This window comes from Leptosomus discolor, chromosome 12 (assembly GCF_034619465.1).
Source record: "Leptosomus discolor isolate bLepDis1 chromosome 12, bLepDis1.hap2, whole genome shotgun sequence".
Classification (NCBI taxonomy): Eukaryota; Metazoa; Chordata; class Aves; order Leptosomiformes; family Leptosomidae; genus Leptosomus; species Leptosomus discolor.
This window is the reverse complement of record NC_141402.1, coordinates 17,810,310-17,828,968: the sequence shown is the minus strand read 5'-3', so window position 1 is coordinate 17,828,968 and position 18,659 is coordinate 17,810,310. Positions and strand designations below refer to the sequence as shown.

At 45.5% G+C, this 18,659-nt stretch overlaps 1 protein-coding gene across 1 annotated transcript in view; it reads left to right on the top strand.

Annotated features, from left to right (window-relative positions):
• Positions 1 to 5,501: 5,501 nt before the first annotated feature.
• The window catches only part of LGR4 (leucine rich repeat containing G protein-coupled receptor 4), a 77,219-nt gene continuing 64,061 nt past the window's right edge, over positions 5,502 to 18,659 (top strand). Inside the window, exon 1 of the mRNA XM_086472035.1 lies at positions 5,502 to 5,686. Coding sequence (XP_086328161.1) covers positions 5,502 to 5,686 — 185 coding nt within the window. The remainder of the gene's footprint in view (positions 5,687 to 18,659) is intronic.

Sequence of the window (18,659 nt, the reverse complement as noted above, 5' to 3'; positions counted from 1 at the left end):
GACCATCTACGCAGTCCATATACAGAAATAGTGTCAGAGACACCGTACCATTGGAAGTTGTGATGTTTATGTATAAAGGTAGTATTTAATTGTGAGCATTTTTAAAATCAATATTCTTTCCTGGGATTATTCAATATTTAATTTGTGTATTTCTTTCCTTTACTCTCCATGCATTGTTTTTAAACTACGGATCTTGGTGGTTTTGCTTGTCTTCATCAGTTTTTCCTGTCACAGAGGTGTAAAGCAGATATTGACAAAGTAATTTTCTGAGCAAGCTTTTGGTCCTACCAAACTAATTCTCAATTTTTTTCAGTCCAACCATTTTTCTGAAGTCTTAAATTGTTTCTGCTATATACGGTTTGGATCTTTACCTTGATTTTCTTAACAAAACTCTGGACTCGGTTGAGCCTCTCTCTCTCTCGTTTGACACTTGTTTCCTGAAGCAATTTTCAGATTTGCTTCAATCGAGTAAAAGTTTCAGCCTATTTTCCAGGAAGGAATATGCTTAAATTTTTAAGAGAATTTGGTTTGTCAGTGCAGGTATTCCAGGCTTTGTTCTTTTTCTACTCACAGCAGCGCTATGTGATGCTCTTCAGCATACCATTAACTTCCTTGGAACTGGAATCAAAGTGTTAATTGAATTTCCTGGGAGTATGGGGCTCCAGTAGCATCAACAGCAGCTTTTGCCACTGATGCTTTGGTACAGCAAGCTTTGGTTAAATCCTTCAGGTCCATCTCTAGCCTATTGGAGTGTAAACCTTACTTCTATCACTGAAAAGAGATAAATGAAAATTTAAAGCTGTTCTAAACTGCATACACCTCTGTGTTCACACAGGGCCAGTGTCAGTCCTTACCTCCCTTTACCAGACCGCTCACCCCCTTTGGACCAGTATCACATTAACCATTTGCACAATTCCATCTTAAATCACTGTGGTTTTATGGCATCAGTTGGCAAAAGCAGTGTTGGAGAAGAAAAATCTGAGGATGACGTTGCTGGTCCGATAGCGGTGAGCTATCTATCTTATAAAGTCTAATAATTTCTTAAAGCAAAACAAAGCGTTTATTGTAGCTGTGAGCTTTACATTCTCATTCACATGCCGTCCTCCTGGGGCACAGCTCCAGCCTCGAGGAGTTCTGCTGCTCCAGTCAAACTTCAAATTGTATTTATTTTTGTGTCTGTGCTTCGAGTCTTAACCTACGTGCTCTTTCACATCAAACTCCCATCGAATCCAAATGAATTCCTGTCTTTGAAACGGGATTTTTGTCAGAATTTTGTCAAAAGCAGTTATGTTGCTATGCAGTTTCGTGGCAATAGCAGAAAAAATCCAATGTCTAGATTTTTTGGTATTTTTTCCCTGTGTCTTTCAAGCTTTCCTAATGACTTTTCAGCAAATGCCTGACAAAAGTTTCACAAACACCTGCCAATACATTGGGCTCTAAACCCTGAAGATCTTACGCAGCAATAGACAAGTTTATGATTCTTTCTAGTTTCCCTGAAGAAGCACAGATTCTCTGCAGCTCAACCAAAGTTCATTTTTTTTTTTTAATTGACTTGGTTGTTAGATCCTCATCTTCTTTGCCTGAGTTAAAGCACACCTTGGGATTTTTGTCTCCTTTGTAGGTTTTTGGGGGTTTTTGGGTTTTTTTTGTTTGTTTGTTTGTTTGTTTTTTTAATTAAACAAGCTGATTGCTGATTTATGCTGTAGTCTGGAGGATGCTTCTTGGGATTTGTGGCATTGAGGATTGTTTCAGGATTTTTAAACTAGGATAATTTCAAAGTCCAGGGGTACAATTTGTAGTTAAATAAGTCATTTAATAAAATGTATTTGTTATTTTTTTAACTTAAAAAAACCTTAGCGTGTAGATCTTCATTACATAAACAAACCAGCTTTACGATCAACATTAGGGTTTTCCTTATGAAGGAAAATAAAACCAATAAATGCCTGCAAACAGGCAGCTGCGTGAGAAGAGAGAGAGAAACGCGGGCTGTTGATGGAGAGGAGTGAGCAATGTTCCACAGTGGTAGCAAGGGAGCGGCAGAGGTTGAAAAAATAAGGAAAGTATGGAAGTTAATTTGCCAGAACGAGTTATGGACTAACTGGAAGCATCAAAGCAGTATCGCCTGAATGGAAAGGACAAGCGGATTGCTCCTAGGACAGGAGCTTGGGAGACGGAGACTTGAGATAGCTCCACTAAGTAAAAACCACCTGAAGTGATGCTGGGAAAAGAAATCGAAAGATTGAAACCCGGTAAGGACTGAGAGAAAAAGCTATGAACTATTCCAGTGTTTCAAAGGATGAACAACAACAACAAGCGCTTGGTTATTCTGCTTTTACTAGAAAGCTTTTGTCCTTTTTTTCCAGAAGTTCTGTGGGCGTTGCAGGTCGCCACTGCTGCAGTACAAAGTATGCGCCGCGCTACTGCTGGTCTTCTGGACGCCATGCAGGCACCAAGGGCCACTTCTGCTCCCATTATCTTTGGTTAGTGAAGCGAGACTATTGGCGCTTTGCTATTTTTCTTTGCAGTTGGGGAAGAAGAGGTTACTTATTCTTATCTGGATTGTTTTGAGCCTGTTTTGTGGAAGTATGTTTGGAAAAGAATTCCTTTTAGGTTTTCTGCCCAACTATTCTGGTTGTCCCTGAGCACAGGCACAGAGACAGTGGCATGAATGTGCAGTGTCTTTGGCCCCGACAGTCGTTAGAACACGATTTTGACTTAATGCATTTCCCCTGCTAAGATCAGCCAGGGAGAAGGACAAGAGATAACTGTATGTGTCTATATATGTATGGCAAAGCTTTATCATACGTTGATAAATGTAACTTTGGTGAGAACTTTGTACTGCTCACAAGGTGTAGGACAAGAGCACAGCGAGTTATCAAAATGACCTTATTTTTGCAGTGATGAATGATGATCATACCAAATCAGTGCCTCAGGAACAGGATTCCCAGTATGGAAGAGAATAGTATTTTTAGTAACTGGGTAATATAGTATTAACATTTTTAGAAGGGAATTAACAGCTGAAAAAACAATGGGGAGAAATGTGGGAGGTGGTGGCTGGCAGATCTATATTTCTGGGGTCCTCAGTGTGTACTCTACCTTCTTGAGCACAGATGATGTTAAATCTTCAGGTGTCCATGCCTGATGTTTAAATGTCACAAAATGACCACTTTTAGGCTGACACTTTTCTTCTTTCCCTACCCCCCTCAGCCAGCACAAGGAAGGCAGGATTAGCCCAGACCTCAGCCCGGCGTGGATGGTGTCCTCTGTGATGTCCGTGTCGGTAAGGGCAGCCACTGGTAAGGTAAAGTGTAAGGCATGGGCCCCTCAACTCCTGACCCCCCTGCACGTGCATTGGAGCCCCGGTGCCAGGCCAGGGTTGCTGTGAATGCTGCCTCGTTGCTGCCCGTCTGCGGGGAGCAAGCGTGCCTCGTCCCCGACGCGTTTGACTTGCCGTGTGTGCGCGGGGACTCGGGACTTTTCAGACACGATTGCAGCAACTTGAAGGAAGCGCCACCGCGCCGTGTGAAACCCTTGCACGGTTGCTCTTGCTTTGGACTGAGGGTTCAATCACCATTGCAAATCAGCTCCTGGCTTCGGGGAAGTCGGCGGAGCTCGGTGTGCGCACGGCGGCATGGTTCGTCCCATTTCCCTGCTACAGCGGAGGCAGGTTGTCAGTCACTTGTTTCTGTGCTCCTCCATCATCTATCCATGACATGAACAGAACGACACCTACCTCCATAGCCGCAGAAGGGCTTCGGAAAGCTGCAGTCGTGAGTGGGCTCTCTGGATATTGGCACTGTTTGGGTTGGGCTGCGCAGGCACCTGCCTGGGTGTGATTCAGGCTGCAGCTGCGGGCTGTGCTGGCGGCGGAGCTGGGCAGGCAACTCCCCAGGCAGGTTCAGAGCATCCAAAGGAGACATGTAAAGTAGCTGGTGTGAGTGTTTGCCACCGGGGCAGGCTCCGGTGCCTTCACAGTGCTTGCTTCAGCCAGGTCTCTTGGCTCAGAGCTCGTTATGGGGTCTGGACTAGGAGGAGGCAACGGTGAGAGCTCCCAACTGGTGTTACCCAAGTGCTGCTGTGACATTCCCAGTAAGACTGCATGGAACAGCACGGTATGGGGGTGAGCTGAGCTGAATGCATAGCAGGCTCATTCCTGGTGGTGGCTGCAGTTTAGAAGTGTCCGAAAGAAAGCATTAAAAAAAAAAATAATAAATTGGTAAAAGACAAAAGCAGCACACACAGAGTGACGGAGGGTCCTAACCACAAGGAAAGATGGGTTTTCAGTTTTGTTTTTGTTTCTTTTGTAAGGCAGTAAGGAAAAGAGGACAAAGGCTGGCTGCAGCACGAGTTTGGTTACGATGTAGAGGTCTTAACAAAAGCCAGGTGCCACCGGTGGTGTTTTGTGTGCCAGTTCTTCAGAAGCAAAAGGGTTGTGAGGAGAATCTGTGCCGCAGTCGCTCCTGCTTTGGCAACAGGAGCGTGAAAAACTTGATGTCTCTGAGGAAGAGGGGCTCGTGCCAGTTGGGGTCCTCTTGCACTGGACCCCGCAAGGGGCACGGGGCTGCTGCCTGTGTCCCCTCTCCCTGCCACTCCGGGAGGGTAGCTCCTACCGGCGCTTGAGGGCTGTGGGGCTGGGAGCGGGCAGCGGTCCCGCCGCGGGGAGGGTCGCGCTGGAAATGGTGTCCCGGGGTGGCAGGGTCCGGCGCTGCTCTCGTTCGCAGGGCCAGCCTGGCCCCGGCCCCGCGGCTGCCCCGGTCCCCCAGCCGCGTCCCGGTAACCAGGAGCACCCGACGGGCACCGGGCCGGGGTGGTCCCGGCGGCGCCTGGGGAGCGGCCCCGGCGGCGCGGCGGGAGCGCGGGGCGGGGTCGGCCCCCGCCGCCGGGCAGCCCCGCCCCCCGCGCCCGTTGGCTGCGGCCGAGCTGGGCTTTGCATATTCACCAGCCCCGCGCCCGCTCTGCGCCAATAGGGGCGCGGGGGCGGCCGCCTCATTAGCATATGCACCTCGGCGCTGGGCGCAGAGCAGCCGCCGCGGCTCGCAGCGACCGAGGGCCGGGAGGGGCGGGCGGGCGCCGAGGGCAGCCCCGCCGCAGGCAGCCGCAGGGGCCGGGGCGCACGGCCGCCGGCCCGCTCCCTGGGGACCGCCACCCGCCGGCAGCGGCGCGGGCGAGCCGGCTATGGCCGCCCCCGCGCGGTACCTGCTGGGCTGAGATGAGCGGCGGCGACGGGCGCTGCGGGCGTTGGATGGGGCGGGCAGGCGGCGGAGGGCAGGCTTCCCGGGCGCGCCGCTGAGGCAGCCCCAGGGCCGCGCCGCGCCGGCCAGAGACGCCTTTTTATTTTTTTTTTTTTGTTGTTGTTATTCTTTTTTTTTTGAAAATATTTTTTTCTGCCAGCCGGTGAAGGGGGGGGGGGCGGGGGGGCTCGGTGCGCGGAGGGCGCCGGCGGAGAGCGGCAGGCCGAGCCGAGCCGGGGGAGGCTGGCCGGCGGTCGGCGGGGGCCGGCGATGCGGTGCCTCGCTCTGCTCGGCCTTGTCGCCTGGGGCCTGGGGAGCTGGGCCGGGCCCAGCGGCGGAGCGTCCCCCCCGCCCTGCCCGGCCTCCTGCAGCTGCGACGGCGACCGCGGCGTGGACTGCTCCGGGCGGGGGCTGGCCGCCGTGCCCCCGGGACTCAGCGCCTTCACGCACGCCCTGTGAGTCGGGGCGGGGGACGGGGCCGGGGCGGGCAGGTAGCTGCGGTGGGGACGGGTGCTTTGTCCTTCTTTTATTTAAAAAACCCCGTAATAATTCCGTGTTTATGTATTTGTTGTCGTCGCTGCTGCGGGTGTAACGCGGCCGTCCCGTCCTGTCCCGCGGGGGGCGGCCTGTGGGCAGCGGCGGGGCCCGCCGGGCCGCACGCCGGGCCCGGCCCCGGCGGGGCAGGTGAGGGCGGCGAGGGCCTGAGGCGGCACCTGGCCCTGGCCGCCGCCCCGCTCCTGGGAGCCCCGCGGGGGGCCCGGCCTGGCCCGGCGGGCGCCCCTGGGCTCTGGCGGGCGGAGGTGAGCCGGCTAAGCAGAGCCCTCCGAAACCCCCAGGGGATGGGCCTCGGGGGTTGGAAAGGCCGGGAGGGTTAGCGGAGTGAGGCGAGGGGAGCTGCTCGGGGCGACCACGGTGGGGTTTGGTGGAGTCTGGGTGAGTTCGGGCCCCGTCCTGAGGCGAGGGGAACCGCTGCCTGCACATGTGTGTGTCTACGGGATGTCCTCGCACCGAAGCGCCTCTCAGGTTTTCTCCAGAAACCAGTACCCAGGCTAGTCGGTCCTCTCCCCGAAGTCAAGGCATTTTCAGTCCTCAGCATGCGTAAATCCAGTTGAATAAGGGTGCCTTCCCTTCTACAAAATCTGAGTATGGGATACACAGCTGAACCTTGAAAAAAAAAACCAGCGTGAACAAGCCTCGGGAGCTCTATCAGGTTTTGCTTCTGGATGGTGAAAAATACAAACTCTTAAACCATTTTCTCTGGTATCCTGTGATGATATTGTAAAGCAGGCACAAACTGGTGGATCTTGCATTGAGTTTTGGTAACTTTAATAATAAAATTTTAATTGAGGAGTGAACACTCTGTTCTGTAGAGACATGACCGGAGAGGGATTTGCAGCTTTCAATATGGTAGTTTTGCTAATCCACAAACCTGTTAAGTTTCACAATAAAACCTGTCAGTCTTGCCCCACTTCTCAGCAAAGATTTCACAGGCTGAAGTGAGGTCTTGTATGGGCCAGTGGTCAGGTCTGCTATTACTAAAGCTTCGCTGCGTTTACAACATAATACAGAGAGCGCTACAGCAAATCGCGGTGCCTGGTTTGAGATCGATACTGAACGGCTGCATTGTCAAAATACAGCAGTGGTGTATGCCTTCAAAAATGTCACTCCCCCCCCCCCCCCCCCTTTGTTTGCCTACATGTAGTTAATATGCAAAGAGAATCTGATTCTTACTTGCTGGAGGTTTTGTTTACTGAGCAGGTTTCCAGTTTCTCCTACCTGTTTGGATTTTTTTTTTTCTTTTAATTGTTCAAGCTGGGTGGAGAAAGATTACTGGGCCTTTTGCTTGTGTAGTACTTGATGAATGGCAAAAGTTACACGTCTGAGTTGTTACCAGTGCTTAAATACTTTGTTCCTTTTTGTGCTCATAGGGTGTTCGTGGGAGCTGACTTTGTGGTGGTTTTTCTGTGGCAGAAACGGTGTTTTGTGAGTGTTTGGGGTAGGGAGTCAGGAGCTGCCCTTGTGAAGCCATGGACTCGCTGGTAAACTGTCTTCTCTTTCTTCCACAGATAAAACAGGGAAGTCACCCAATTTCACAAAGTACTTGAAGCCTATCTGGTAGAAGCCGCATTTAAGTGCAAGGTTTTATGGCTACTACGTTGTCGGGCTGTCTTGTAAAATGGGCTCGGTACATCCCTGCATGGCTGCGACATGGCATTCGTTGTCTAATGGGTACAAGCCGTCGCAGCCAACACCCATTAGAGATAAGGTTGCCAAAGAGTTTCAGTTTCTAAGTTCCTCCTCACTGTGCAGGCAAATTTCCAGAAGCCAACTTAATGCTTATGGCAAAAATAAGAGGAGACCTGGATGCACTTCAGCGTGTTTTGGGATGAGATCTTGTTGCCGTTGGTTTTGCATTCTTTAAGCTTGAGCAGAAACATTTAGCTCTCTCGTTCTGTGGCAGTGAAGGATACTCTTGCTCCCCATTTGTGTTTAGTTCCTGTTTCCTTATTTACAGAAGGAAAAAAAACAGGTGACTTTTTGGCCCTTCTGCGCTTGAATAGTCTTGGTTGTAGCAAGGCCACTGGAAGTTTAGGCTATGTAGAAAACAGTTTTGTAGGAAACAGAAGACTCATTTCTGACCTGCTTGGGCTGGGCAATGCGTAGTTTTGCCAGAGAAACTGAGTTGGCTTGTGTGGAGGAAAAAAAAGAAAATAGAATCACACCCCCTAGCTGGCATGTTTGTGTCATGGCAAAGCATCTTAGGCTACGTGAAGAGAAGAAAGCTTTTCTATGCGTTGTGTCAGGCAGCCTAACGATGCCAGGAAGTCCCCTTGGCGTTGCTACGGGGCTTGTTTTGATGATAGCCATAGAAGCAGAGAGTCCATAGCGCAGAGATGGCTGAAAGAGTTTTGCAGACGATGTTCTGTGATACTAAGGCAAAGTTGTGCCTGTGTTTTTGCTTTGGCCAGGAGAAAGCAACTGAGGAAAAGTTGTTCGCAATTAACCCAAGTTGGCAGTGAATGAGTTTCAAGGCAGTTGAGAACCGTGCAAGGGGGCTGGTATTTAATTTTTACTGCTTCTGTTTTCCTGCAGTCTTAATTTCTTTGCATTAATTTTAATAACATAACTTCCAGTGTGTATTTTTAAAATACAGCCACGTGGCTTGGGCTGCCACGAATGGTCACGCAGTGATTTCTTTAGAGCCTCAAAAGTATATCCTTTCAGATTCTCCTTCTGTTTCCTTATTTCTCTTTCTTCGGCTCTTGACTGATGCGCAGCTCATTCCTTGCTTACTGTGGTGGTTAGAGAGCTCATCCAAACACAGCAGATTTATTTTTTTTTGTGGCCCATGTGTTGAGTAGACGTTCCACCATTCATACCTGGCTAAACATGTTATAACTGTAGCGCTGGCGTTCAGGGAGAGCAGGACTGGGGTCATAGCAGGGGGGTTATATGGTTACCACGGTACGGTGTGGTCATGTGAGAGTAGTTGCATCAGACTGAGTAGCTTGGAAAGACAGAGTATCTGCTCATTACTTTTGAGTCATCAGTGTGCTTTGAGAGATGGAATTTGAATAAAGAAAGGTGAGCACGTTGTCCCAACCGCAGTCATCTTGGGGAAGAGATTTTTGGGAGATATAAGAGTGCTTGGAAAAGAGAGAGGTGGCAGCACTAGATCCAGGCTTTCTGAGGGGCTGGAGGGGCGGGAATGGGATGGGATGGATGGGAAGGAATGCAGAGGGAGTCAGGAGGACACGGCCAGGGATAATTGCTTGATACTTTTACTGTAGGCGGCCATTTGTTCTGTATAATTTAGGTAGGTGTTTATGTAACTCTTAATTACCAGCTGCCTGTTTTTCTGTTTATGAAGGTTGTGATTTTGCTTTGTTGCAAAATATCTGTTGTCTAGCAAGTTGAGATGCCTATGCAAGAATGTGAAAGTGTTGTTTGTTTGGGTTTTTCAATCAGTGCAGTGTGCTCCTGAGCTTTGCTATGGTATTTCATGTGCTGGAAAACATCCGCGTTAGTCGAAGAAAGTTATGGTAGGACATACATGTACTTGTGTTTCTCATGGGTGTCGGTTTGAGAACTCAAATTCCAGTTTTGGGGGTTTAATACTTGTGTGAGTCTTGTGCAGGAGATGAAAAAAGGATAATTCTAAATAATGACTTTAGAGACATCTTATATGGGCCTGGCTGTTTTAGGGGCTTGCCTGACAACCATGAGGAGTGTAGTCCCTTCTCAGTGCCTGCTATTATGTTTTGGACGCTTGAAATACAAAAACAGTACAGATAATTTTCCTTCTAGTACTTCTTGCTTGTATTTTCAGGGAATGGCAGGGTCCCTTGCTTTAATTTTAATTTCTTCCATTTGTGAAAGGAGGGCTTGCAAGCCCTGGCTGCCCTAGAGGATAGATATTCGGGATGAAATGGTCATCGCGGTCTTTTGGTTTTTATTACTTATTTAACCTAATACTGGCAGTCTTTCTGTGTGCTATGTTAATGCACTAACTTTATAAGATCGAGGTGTGGCCGTTGAGAAGGTTCCTTTTTTAACTTATTTCATACCACAGGTTGCTTCAGCAATTACAGAGAGTTATCTTCTTTTCAGTATGCAGACTATCTGGAGGGACCTACACTGTCTCCTGTTTCTCTTTGAGTTAGATGTGGTGCTCCGTTTATGTGTAAATGGCAAAACGATAGGGTTCTGCTTGGATTCAGCAGACCCTGCACTTTTTTTTGTCTTTTCATTTGGCACTTTTATTTTTTGTAGAACGGTGATGAAACACAGCAGGAGATGTGAGAAGTCTTCTTCTAACGCATCTGGTACGAACACGCAGGTACTTAGCGTCCTGCTATGGTCAGATAAGCACAGTAAGGACCTGGCTGAGGTTTTGTGAATGCTGTCTAGCAGAGTTGTTATGGTAAAAAGTAAAGATGTCCAGACATGACCCTGAGTCTGGAAAATGTAGCATAATTGCAGTCCTTCTGAGATAGAAAAGCCTTATCTAATTAGGGGTTTGAAGGTTTTACAGTTACACCGTTTAGTTTTTCACTTGCCTGTGCCACATGCTGGTGGTGTGATGGCAAGTAATAAAAGGTTTATTCTGACTTTTTAGCATGCTTTCTGTGCGTCTTTTGGAAAGACGTGGCCATGTCATTTTAATATGAATGTTCCTATTAGTTGGCAGAAATGTTGTTACATTTGTCTAGGCTTGTGAAATCCCATGGACAGGAGGGGTACTTGAGTTTGGTGCAGTCTGCAGTGCCTGGCGACTGGACCAGAGCCCAGTGGCAGTCTTTCCAGCGGATTTCACGCAAGGATTGGAGTCTTTGTGATTCATTTTAAACTGTCTGATTTGTCTATTGGTCTTGTAAAAAAAAAAAAGTAGGCTCTTTTAGTAGCGCACAGAAAAATGAAGTTGTTGTTTCAAAGTTTCTTAAATATTTTTTACCCTTTTTATGTTCTCTGATTGCAACAAATTTGATGTTTTCCTCCCCAAAACCCCCAGTGCCCTGCCATAGCACGTAATTTGTCAGGCATTTGGCGTTTATTTTGTATGTTGAGCTCATTTGTATCAGCAATATGTCATTTCTTCTTTGATGCTTACTGACAGGGTCTCCTAAGTGTGACTTTGGGGAATAAATACTAAGATAAGTCTGCAGCATGGAAAAAAGGTTGGACTTTAGTGTAAGCAAGTTTATGCTAGTAAATAATTACCTTTTCAGTTCTTGAGAGGCATTTACTAGTAACTATCTGCTTGAGGTGGAAAATATGGAAGCTGTAATATAAGGACTGAAAAACAAAACAAAACCCGAAGAAACCTCCTCCGCAAGGATCTTTATTTGTTTTGTATTCTACATCTAAGCCAGCAATTTTTGCAGAACACAAGCTCTTATTTACCCAGAGAAAATTACTGGCCTAGATTTTAGAAGGGCTGAGCACCCATATCTCATTTTAGAGAGCATGGGAGCTGTGGAGCTCCAGGAGCGTCGCTGAATGTCAGAGACCCTCCTCTTGGACACCCTTGCGCTTTTTGTAAAATCTCGTTCCTAAAGATGGGCCTCTTGTTGGGAATGGGCAGGAGTTGATGTGGTGTTTATGCTCTGGAGGACTTGCCAACAACTCAGGTTTGCCTGCTAGTTGTTTTGCAAACAAGCAAGGGAGTGAAATGGATGGGGCTGGTTAGCTTCAGCATGGCCACATGGGACTTCATGGCCAGCAGTTATTCTATTAAGGGATGAATGTGTTTCAGGCAGCAGCTCTGTGCTGCCAAGTTGTGGTTTTGGGGTTCTTTACAGAAGAAGCAGAAAGTAAAAAATAACTTGGGGAAGAATTAGAGATCTGTATGATGCTGGAAGTAGGAGACAAAGGTGGGAGAGGGTACATAAGAGAGGATAAGAGAAGGAGGAGCCATCCCTATTTGAAGAAACCCGTAACTTGAGGCAACAGAGATTTAAGTGCTATGAGACCTTTGCTAGCAGAGGTGTCGACGACATTTCGTGGGTTAGAGGTCCCTGGCCACGCTCGCTATCTGCTGCAGCAGTGACCTAGGATTTTACTCCATGGAAATACTCTTCCGTAGTTTTTCAGGCTTGTCTTTCAGGTACTGCTGCAGTTTTCTGATAAGATGTTCTCAAACTTTGATCTGAAAAGAGATTTCTGGTCATGTGATGTTAGTTCTTAATGCTCTCCCACCACCAACTTGCCCTGCACAACCTCTTTGGAAATGTGGAGGTGGCTATTGGTTTTTCCTTTGCTGAGAGATGGGCAACCAGTTCAGTTGATGTAGAATTGCACGCAGCGACGGGTGTCACAGTGGCTCCCACAGAGGAGAGGAAAGTCTTGGCATTACGATGTAAATACCGACCTCACTATAAACATGTGTGAAAGCCTTTGTTTTAGATTTGGGCCCAAATTTATTCAGTTTTGTGTTCCAAATAAAGCCGCTATGTCCAAATCGGAAACATCTAGCATTGGATGTATGGGTGCCTGGAAAGTGTAATTAAATCATGCAGAAACAGCATGTGATCTACCTGGCAAAACAGTTGACCTTTTTTGCCTCTTTTTTTTTTTTTTTTTGAGTGCAGAGTTACTGCAGCTGTCAGTGAGTTTCACTGAAGTTGAAAGTTTCCAATATTTTCAAATTGTATGTCATTTATTTTAAAATACATAGTTGAAATAGCAGAATGCATTGTATTTTACTGTTGAATGATTTAACTGTTACAGGGTTGTGACAAGGTCAGAACTTTCCACTTCCCAGAAACATACTGCTGTCGCTGAGAGATTAGGGGAAATCTCTGTTTCAGCTTCACCCTGAATTTGAAAGCACTTTCTGCATACAGCCAGTCAAGTTACATTATTAATGATATACATCTTTTACGAAACAAGGAAGGACTGTAATGATCTCAAAAATAAAAGTTTAAAGCACATATAACAGCTAACTGATGGCATTATGCATAATGTCGGTCAGTATGATAACATGTTTTAAGACATGCAGATAGCTATTTTTGAACAGGTGATATCGATATATATTCCATGGTGGACTGGGGTCTGACATCTGTGAGGGATAGGTTTGTTTTTGAGAAGTAAGAATATCACTTTAACTTTTGTCAGCCTTGTTTTCCTGGAGTGTTTTACATTTGCTATTTATACTTACTGAGTTATAGGTAGGTCATATTTTTCTTATGCGACTTGTTTCCGTCATACAGTGTGTTTTGGAGTTAGTAAAACTTTGCGGGCTAAGCTTTGGACATTAATTTTTTAAAAACCTATTAAAAATCATACTGTTCAATTTATCATGTTCAATTCGATGTCTTCTCAAAGGAATAACAGTCTTCATGGCATGGCAGAAATAAAAATGAATTCCTTAGGCTTCCTCTGTATGCTTTTTGCATTTCTATTTGACAAATACAATTCAGTAAGGACACCCGTAATGTGAGAAAAGTGCAATACACTTTTTACTATTGAAAAAAGTTTCTCGTGTTTCTCAAGTGATAGCAGTTCTAAATGTAGCCAGATGTTTGGTGGTATGACATGAGATAACTCTAAAACATGTAAGGTCTGTTTCTGAAATTTGATGCTCAATGTGCATAAGCGTTGTTTTTGTTGTTGTTGTTGTTGTTGTTGAAATCTAATATTGATAAATACACATGTAATTGAAAATCTTGGTTGATAACTTTGTTACCTGTAGGAAATTCAGACAATGGTTGGTAATTTTTGACAACTCAACCTCAAGATTTTGGCACAGTGAAGCTATAATTGAAGTAATTTTTGAGTCTTACATTTTTTTTAACTTCAGATCAAAAAATACCAACAAAAATGTCGAAGTTACAAATTATTACAAAGTTTAAGAACTCTGTAACTTTTTTTAAAATGCATTAACTTAATTCCTGTAAGTTTTGCATTAAAAATGCGGGAGGAGCCTCCAACCATGAATGTGGTCTGGAAGAAGAGATAGAAGATAAACAGAAGGTGCTGTCTTTGGGCCAGAAAAAAAAAAAAAAAGACTTTTTTCTCTTCAAGAGAGCAAGTGCTGATTCTTTATCTTGAGGAAAAGATGAAGAAAAATCCAAAGTCAAGTGAAGTAGTTGAGAACACTCTGAAGAGCACCCTGAGAAGTCAGGCCCTCTGAGAGTAAGCAGCCGTCTTTGCAGCTCTCAGTTGAGCATTTTCTTACTAAAATAGAAAGACTTTTTTTCAAAGTGGTGTACCTCTTCGTGGAGGAATGCTGGGTCTTGCAAAGACTTTTTTTGCCCTAAAATTTTTGAGCAAATGTGTTTGGACTTTTGAATGGTGCACAATTAGCAGTGAATCATAAATGGATGTGCAATTTCAGAGGTATGCAGGGGAGGCCTAAACCTGTTTAATTTAGCTTAATAATGCTGCAAATGCAGTTGTGTATTTTATAACCATGTTCTGTGAAAATGTGTTTTTGTTTGGGAGTTTTCCCATTACCTTCTTGACATCTGCATGGTTACAGATGAATAGCGTGACCCGGTGCCCCAGCGGGGAGAGCGGTGTGGCTGCGCTTTCAATAGGCATGTCACTGACAAAGGAAACATATGGAATATTTCATTCCCATCTTTGCAAGTGGTGTACGGGTCTGTAAGGGCAGATGGTAAGGTAGCCATGAGGTTTGCCGTGAGCCATCAAAGTGCTCTTGCCGAAGGCGTTGTGCTTTGTGTGGTGCAGTGCTTTGCTGTGGGACCAGAACCCCAGATGTAGAGCAAAGTAATTTTGGCATTGCAATATTGATAACGTGACCATGCGGTAGAGTTCACAGTGGTCATGTTTCGTTCTTCCTGATGTGTGATACTAAGGGATGCTTCTTCTCAATCATCTGGGCACTGTGGTGGTTGGTATTTGGTGTTCACTTAGTGAGGAAGCTGTGAGCGCAGATGCGAGGGTCCTGCTGGAGCATACCTCGGGGTCTGTCTCCCCCTGTGCCCATTATGCTTCTCCTTTCGGAGCACAGAATGGGACCAACTGTTCTCTGTCATCCAAACAGGACACCACAGTGTGTTAGCTTGTAAAGTGAGTTTGGTTTTCCTGCACTCAGGGCTTTGGAGTGGCGTCAGGAAAGCAGGGACGGTTTGCTCCTGTTGCAGCGCCACCTTGGAAGGAGAAGGTGGTGTGAGTCGGGAGAGTACATTTGGGGAAGCTTGCTGCTCCATGTCTGTTAAAAGCACTTGGTTGTGTCTAGCTTCAATCCTTCCTTTGCTACTAAAATTTCAGGTAAGGGATGTCCTGGCTGTCCTTTTTAAAATTCTGTTTCATACGTTTTTAAACATGACTGACTGACTTCTGAAGTTTCCTTGCTGTTTTTCTAAATGCTGATCCGGAACAGTAGAGGATATAATGTTGGTTCATTTGGAAAAGCGAAGGGACTCTGAATAGTCTGAAAGACTATGACTTTGGTGTACAGGTCTCTCTCTCTGGGGCAGCAGGTGGAAACCTGCCTGGTGTTTGTCACTTGGCAGAACTGACCTTCACTCCATTTATGCACAGAAAAGCTGTGGAAGAGCCATCTTCTTTTTCGGATGCTATGGTTGAAGGCCCTAGATACGTGTTGGGTTTTTAACTAAGGGAAACCTTGCCCAGACTGGGAAATATGCTTGTAGCGCTCTCAGCGGTTCTCTGAGCTGCTTCTGCAATTAGGAGCCCCTGAACCTGCCGAAGGGAGCCCTGCACTGTTTGGAATATTGGTGCATTTGGGCCTGGACTTACGTGTTCTTTAAGGGAATTTTGCAAAGCTGCCACCAGCCGCAATCTACAAACTCCTCGTTCGTTTTAGTTTAGTTGCAGTTTTACTCCAGTGGCTGCCCTCCTGAGGCACTAAGTGCTCACCCTGCTGTATTTCCTCTGGTATTGGTCTTCATGGAATTAGTGGGGGCAATTAGCTGAGCTGGAGAGAGAGAAAAAGATATAGTCCTGTGTAAGGGGCTCTACTCTGAGAACGTAGTTGCTGGTGGTTTGGACCTGGACAGGCTTCTGCATTTTGGTACTTTTTTACTGATGTTGGTTTTAACACTTTGGTTTAAAAAAAAAAAAAAAAAAATAGAAAAAAGAATTTTTTTTTAAAAAAAGTATGTGCTAATATTGACCAAACTGTTAATATTTTACAGAACTAATGTGAGTCTTGCTAGGTGTAGAAAATCCATGTATTTTCCAAGGGCACATCTGCTGGCTCTGAGCTAAGTGCTTAGTGGAGGCATTAAATCTCTTCAATATCCAGGCCAATTAATCATTTATTTAGAATTGACTTGCTCTTGCTTGACATATCATTTTCAGAAATTGCAACTAGTTTGTTTACACGTTGTGTTTTTTAACCTGCTTCCTGCAAAGACAGGTGTCTAGTTTCCATACCACAAATATACGTTATATTGATGTTTCGGAGTTTTAAGCAGGGTTTTGATTTGTTTTGAGGATAATAAATGGCAGTCATTTATTTCTTCAGCAGAAGTCTCTGCAATTGTGCAGCAAGGCTAGTTTTTCCTTTTAAAAAAAACCTCCACCTTTTTCAACTCTCTAAGTAATTGTGCCGGTAAAATAAATCTACAAGGTGCTCAAAAGAGAAGGCTGTTGTTTCAACAGTAATATATCAGAAATCCTGCTTAAGAGTAGGACTGCTTGCATGGTTGTTGTCTCTTACATAAGATAAATTTGTCCTAATAGCTAACTGTGTCGATGGGAGAAATTCTGTAACATACATCAGATTGATGTATATTTCCAAATACCCTGGATATTGATCTTGCCGAATATATCTCCCATTTCCTTCAGGCAAAGTGCATCACCTGGTCTCAGTTGATTCATTGCCATCAGGAACAGAGAATGGTAGAATAATAACATAAACATTAAAAAAAGTCCTTCTTAATGCCTTTTTTCAGTGAATTTGCCTCAGTGAATTTGGTGTCTGGTCTGATTTATTTTACCATAAAAGGGTCAGATGGATATTGTTGGCCGCTTTGCTGCACAAGTTGCTCCACCCACCGGTTTGTCATTTGGCATTTTCAATGGGAATAGACAGCTTCTGTTTCATCTCTGTCCTGCGAGTGACCAGCAGGAGATACAGCTCGGGGCTTGCTCCTTGCTCCCAGTTTGTATGAAGCTGCTGAGACCCTTTGGGCTTTTCTGTATAAGGTGTTTGGGAGGGCTGGGGGAGCTTTGTACAGCGATCCTTGACTGCTTGCTGTCTTAACGTCCGTGTCAGACCAATAGTATTTTGCCCATGTAAGCTTTGTTGCTGTAATAAACATAGAAACAAATGCTTCGGACCATAAGGAGTGTAATGTGCAAGTAATCACCAAGTTGAGAAATTCTGCTGTACCATGGCAATATGAGACCTACCTCCATGAAATGCAGTTGTGCCAAGGGGACAACACGTAGCTATAAATGTCCCAGAATATGGAAGGGCAGTGTTTAGTTGATGTGCTTTGTTTCCTGGTGCCTGCGAGTTGTGTACTTGACCACTTGGGACTTGGACATCGTGCCTGTACTGTCCACCGCCTGCTTGGCCAGAATACACGTACAGCCATAGGTTCCCATTGCCCTTCTGGTGTGGGGCTGTTCTATAGAATACTGTGCAGATTGGCAAACATTTGTGGATGTCTCTGCTCTCCCATGTCTGATAAAGCCATGCTAACTTGCTGGAGTCCCCCCCATGTGTTGAGAGTACAGCTGGACTTTGATCTTTTTTTCTACAGTCTTGGAGTAGTAAATATTAGTCATTGCAAAAATGGTTATGGAGGCACCTACGTGGAGCTGGATCTGTTGAATGGCTAAACAAGTAACTGGTACTATTCTGACCTTCAGCTGGCTTTTTAAAATAAGAGCTTGTGCCTTTTTTTCCTGCCCAGTTTGTGTATTGCAGCATTGAGGAATGACAGCATCACTGAAGAGTTATCCCTGTTCCAGAGCGCGCTCCAGCAGGCACTAGTTGAACATAGCAGTTTCACTGATAGCTCCTGCGCAACCAGTCCCTGCTCGTTTTTTCGCACCTTGGAGGTACTGGGGAAACTGAGGATTTTCCACGGTGTTTATGATATATGTACATTTTTCAGAAAAACCTGCTTCTATCAAAAGATGATACATGAGTTGCATTGTGCTGTTACAGAGGAAAAGGACAAGTGTGTAGTGCCTACAATCACTCATCCCATGTGCTAACTAAGTTTTAATTGTTGGTGCCCTTCTTAAACTATGTCAAATTGAAAAGTAGCTTCTGATTTTAAGAAACGGGTGAACCACAGTGTGACTCAACAATGAAAATGCAGAGGTATTTTTACGTATGACCATGTTTCATGTTACAAAAATCCTTTGCATCTCTGATTTAAAGAAAGAAAAACTGTTTAGTAGTTGCACCCTGCTTCAGGATTTGAGCCGTGCCCGTTATGCTTGCATTGCAGTGCAAGCCTTATGTGTGATTGTGGTGAGGTTCCCTGCCCAGACATTGTTCTGTTGAGTTCTGTTGTCCATTGATGGAAATCTCTTGGTGTGTGGAGATACCCAGCTTTGAAAGCTAATCTAAGGGCGATGCTGAAAGTGTTAAGAGGCAGTTGCAAAGTTTGGTAATGGAGGCAGAAAGGTTCTCACAGCGGAACAGGCTAGCAGACACTTCTTTTGAGGATGATAGCAGATCTCTTAACAATTCATATCTGCAAGATTATTGGGAAAGCCTTAAGGTCTGTCTACGTTATACATTTTGCTTCTCTCCTTTTGGAGCTCAAGCACACAGGCATGGCCTTAAATGGAATTGCTTCTGAACCTGTCATTACAAAGTAGTCTCTTTTTGGTTCAGATCTCCCTGCAGTGCAGAGTATGTTAGAAGTAGAGAGTATTGCTCCGTATTTGCTTTGTATTTTAAATGCGGTGAGCACATAGTATATTTTCAGAGGATATACGCAGATCATCCAAGAAGCTTCAGCAGAT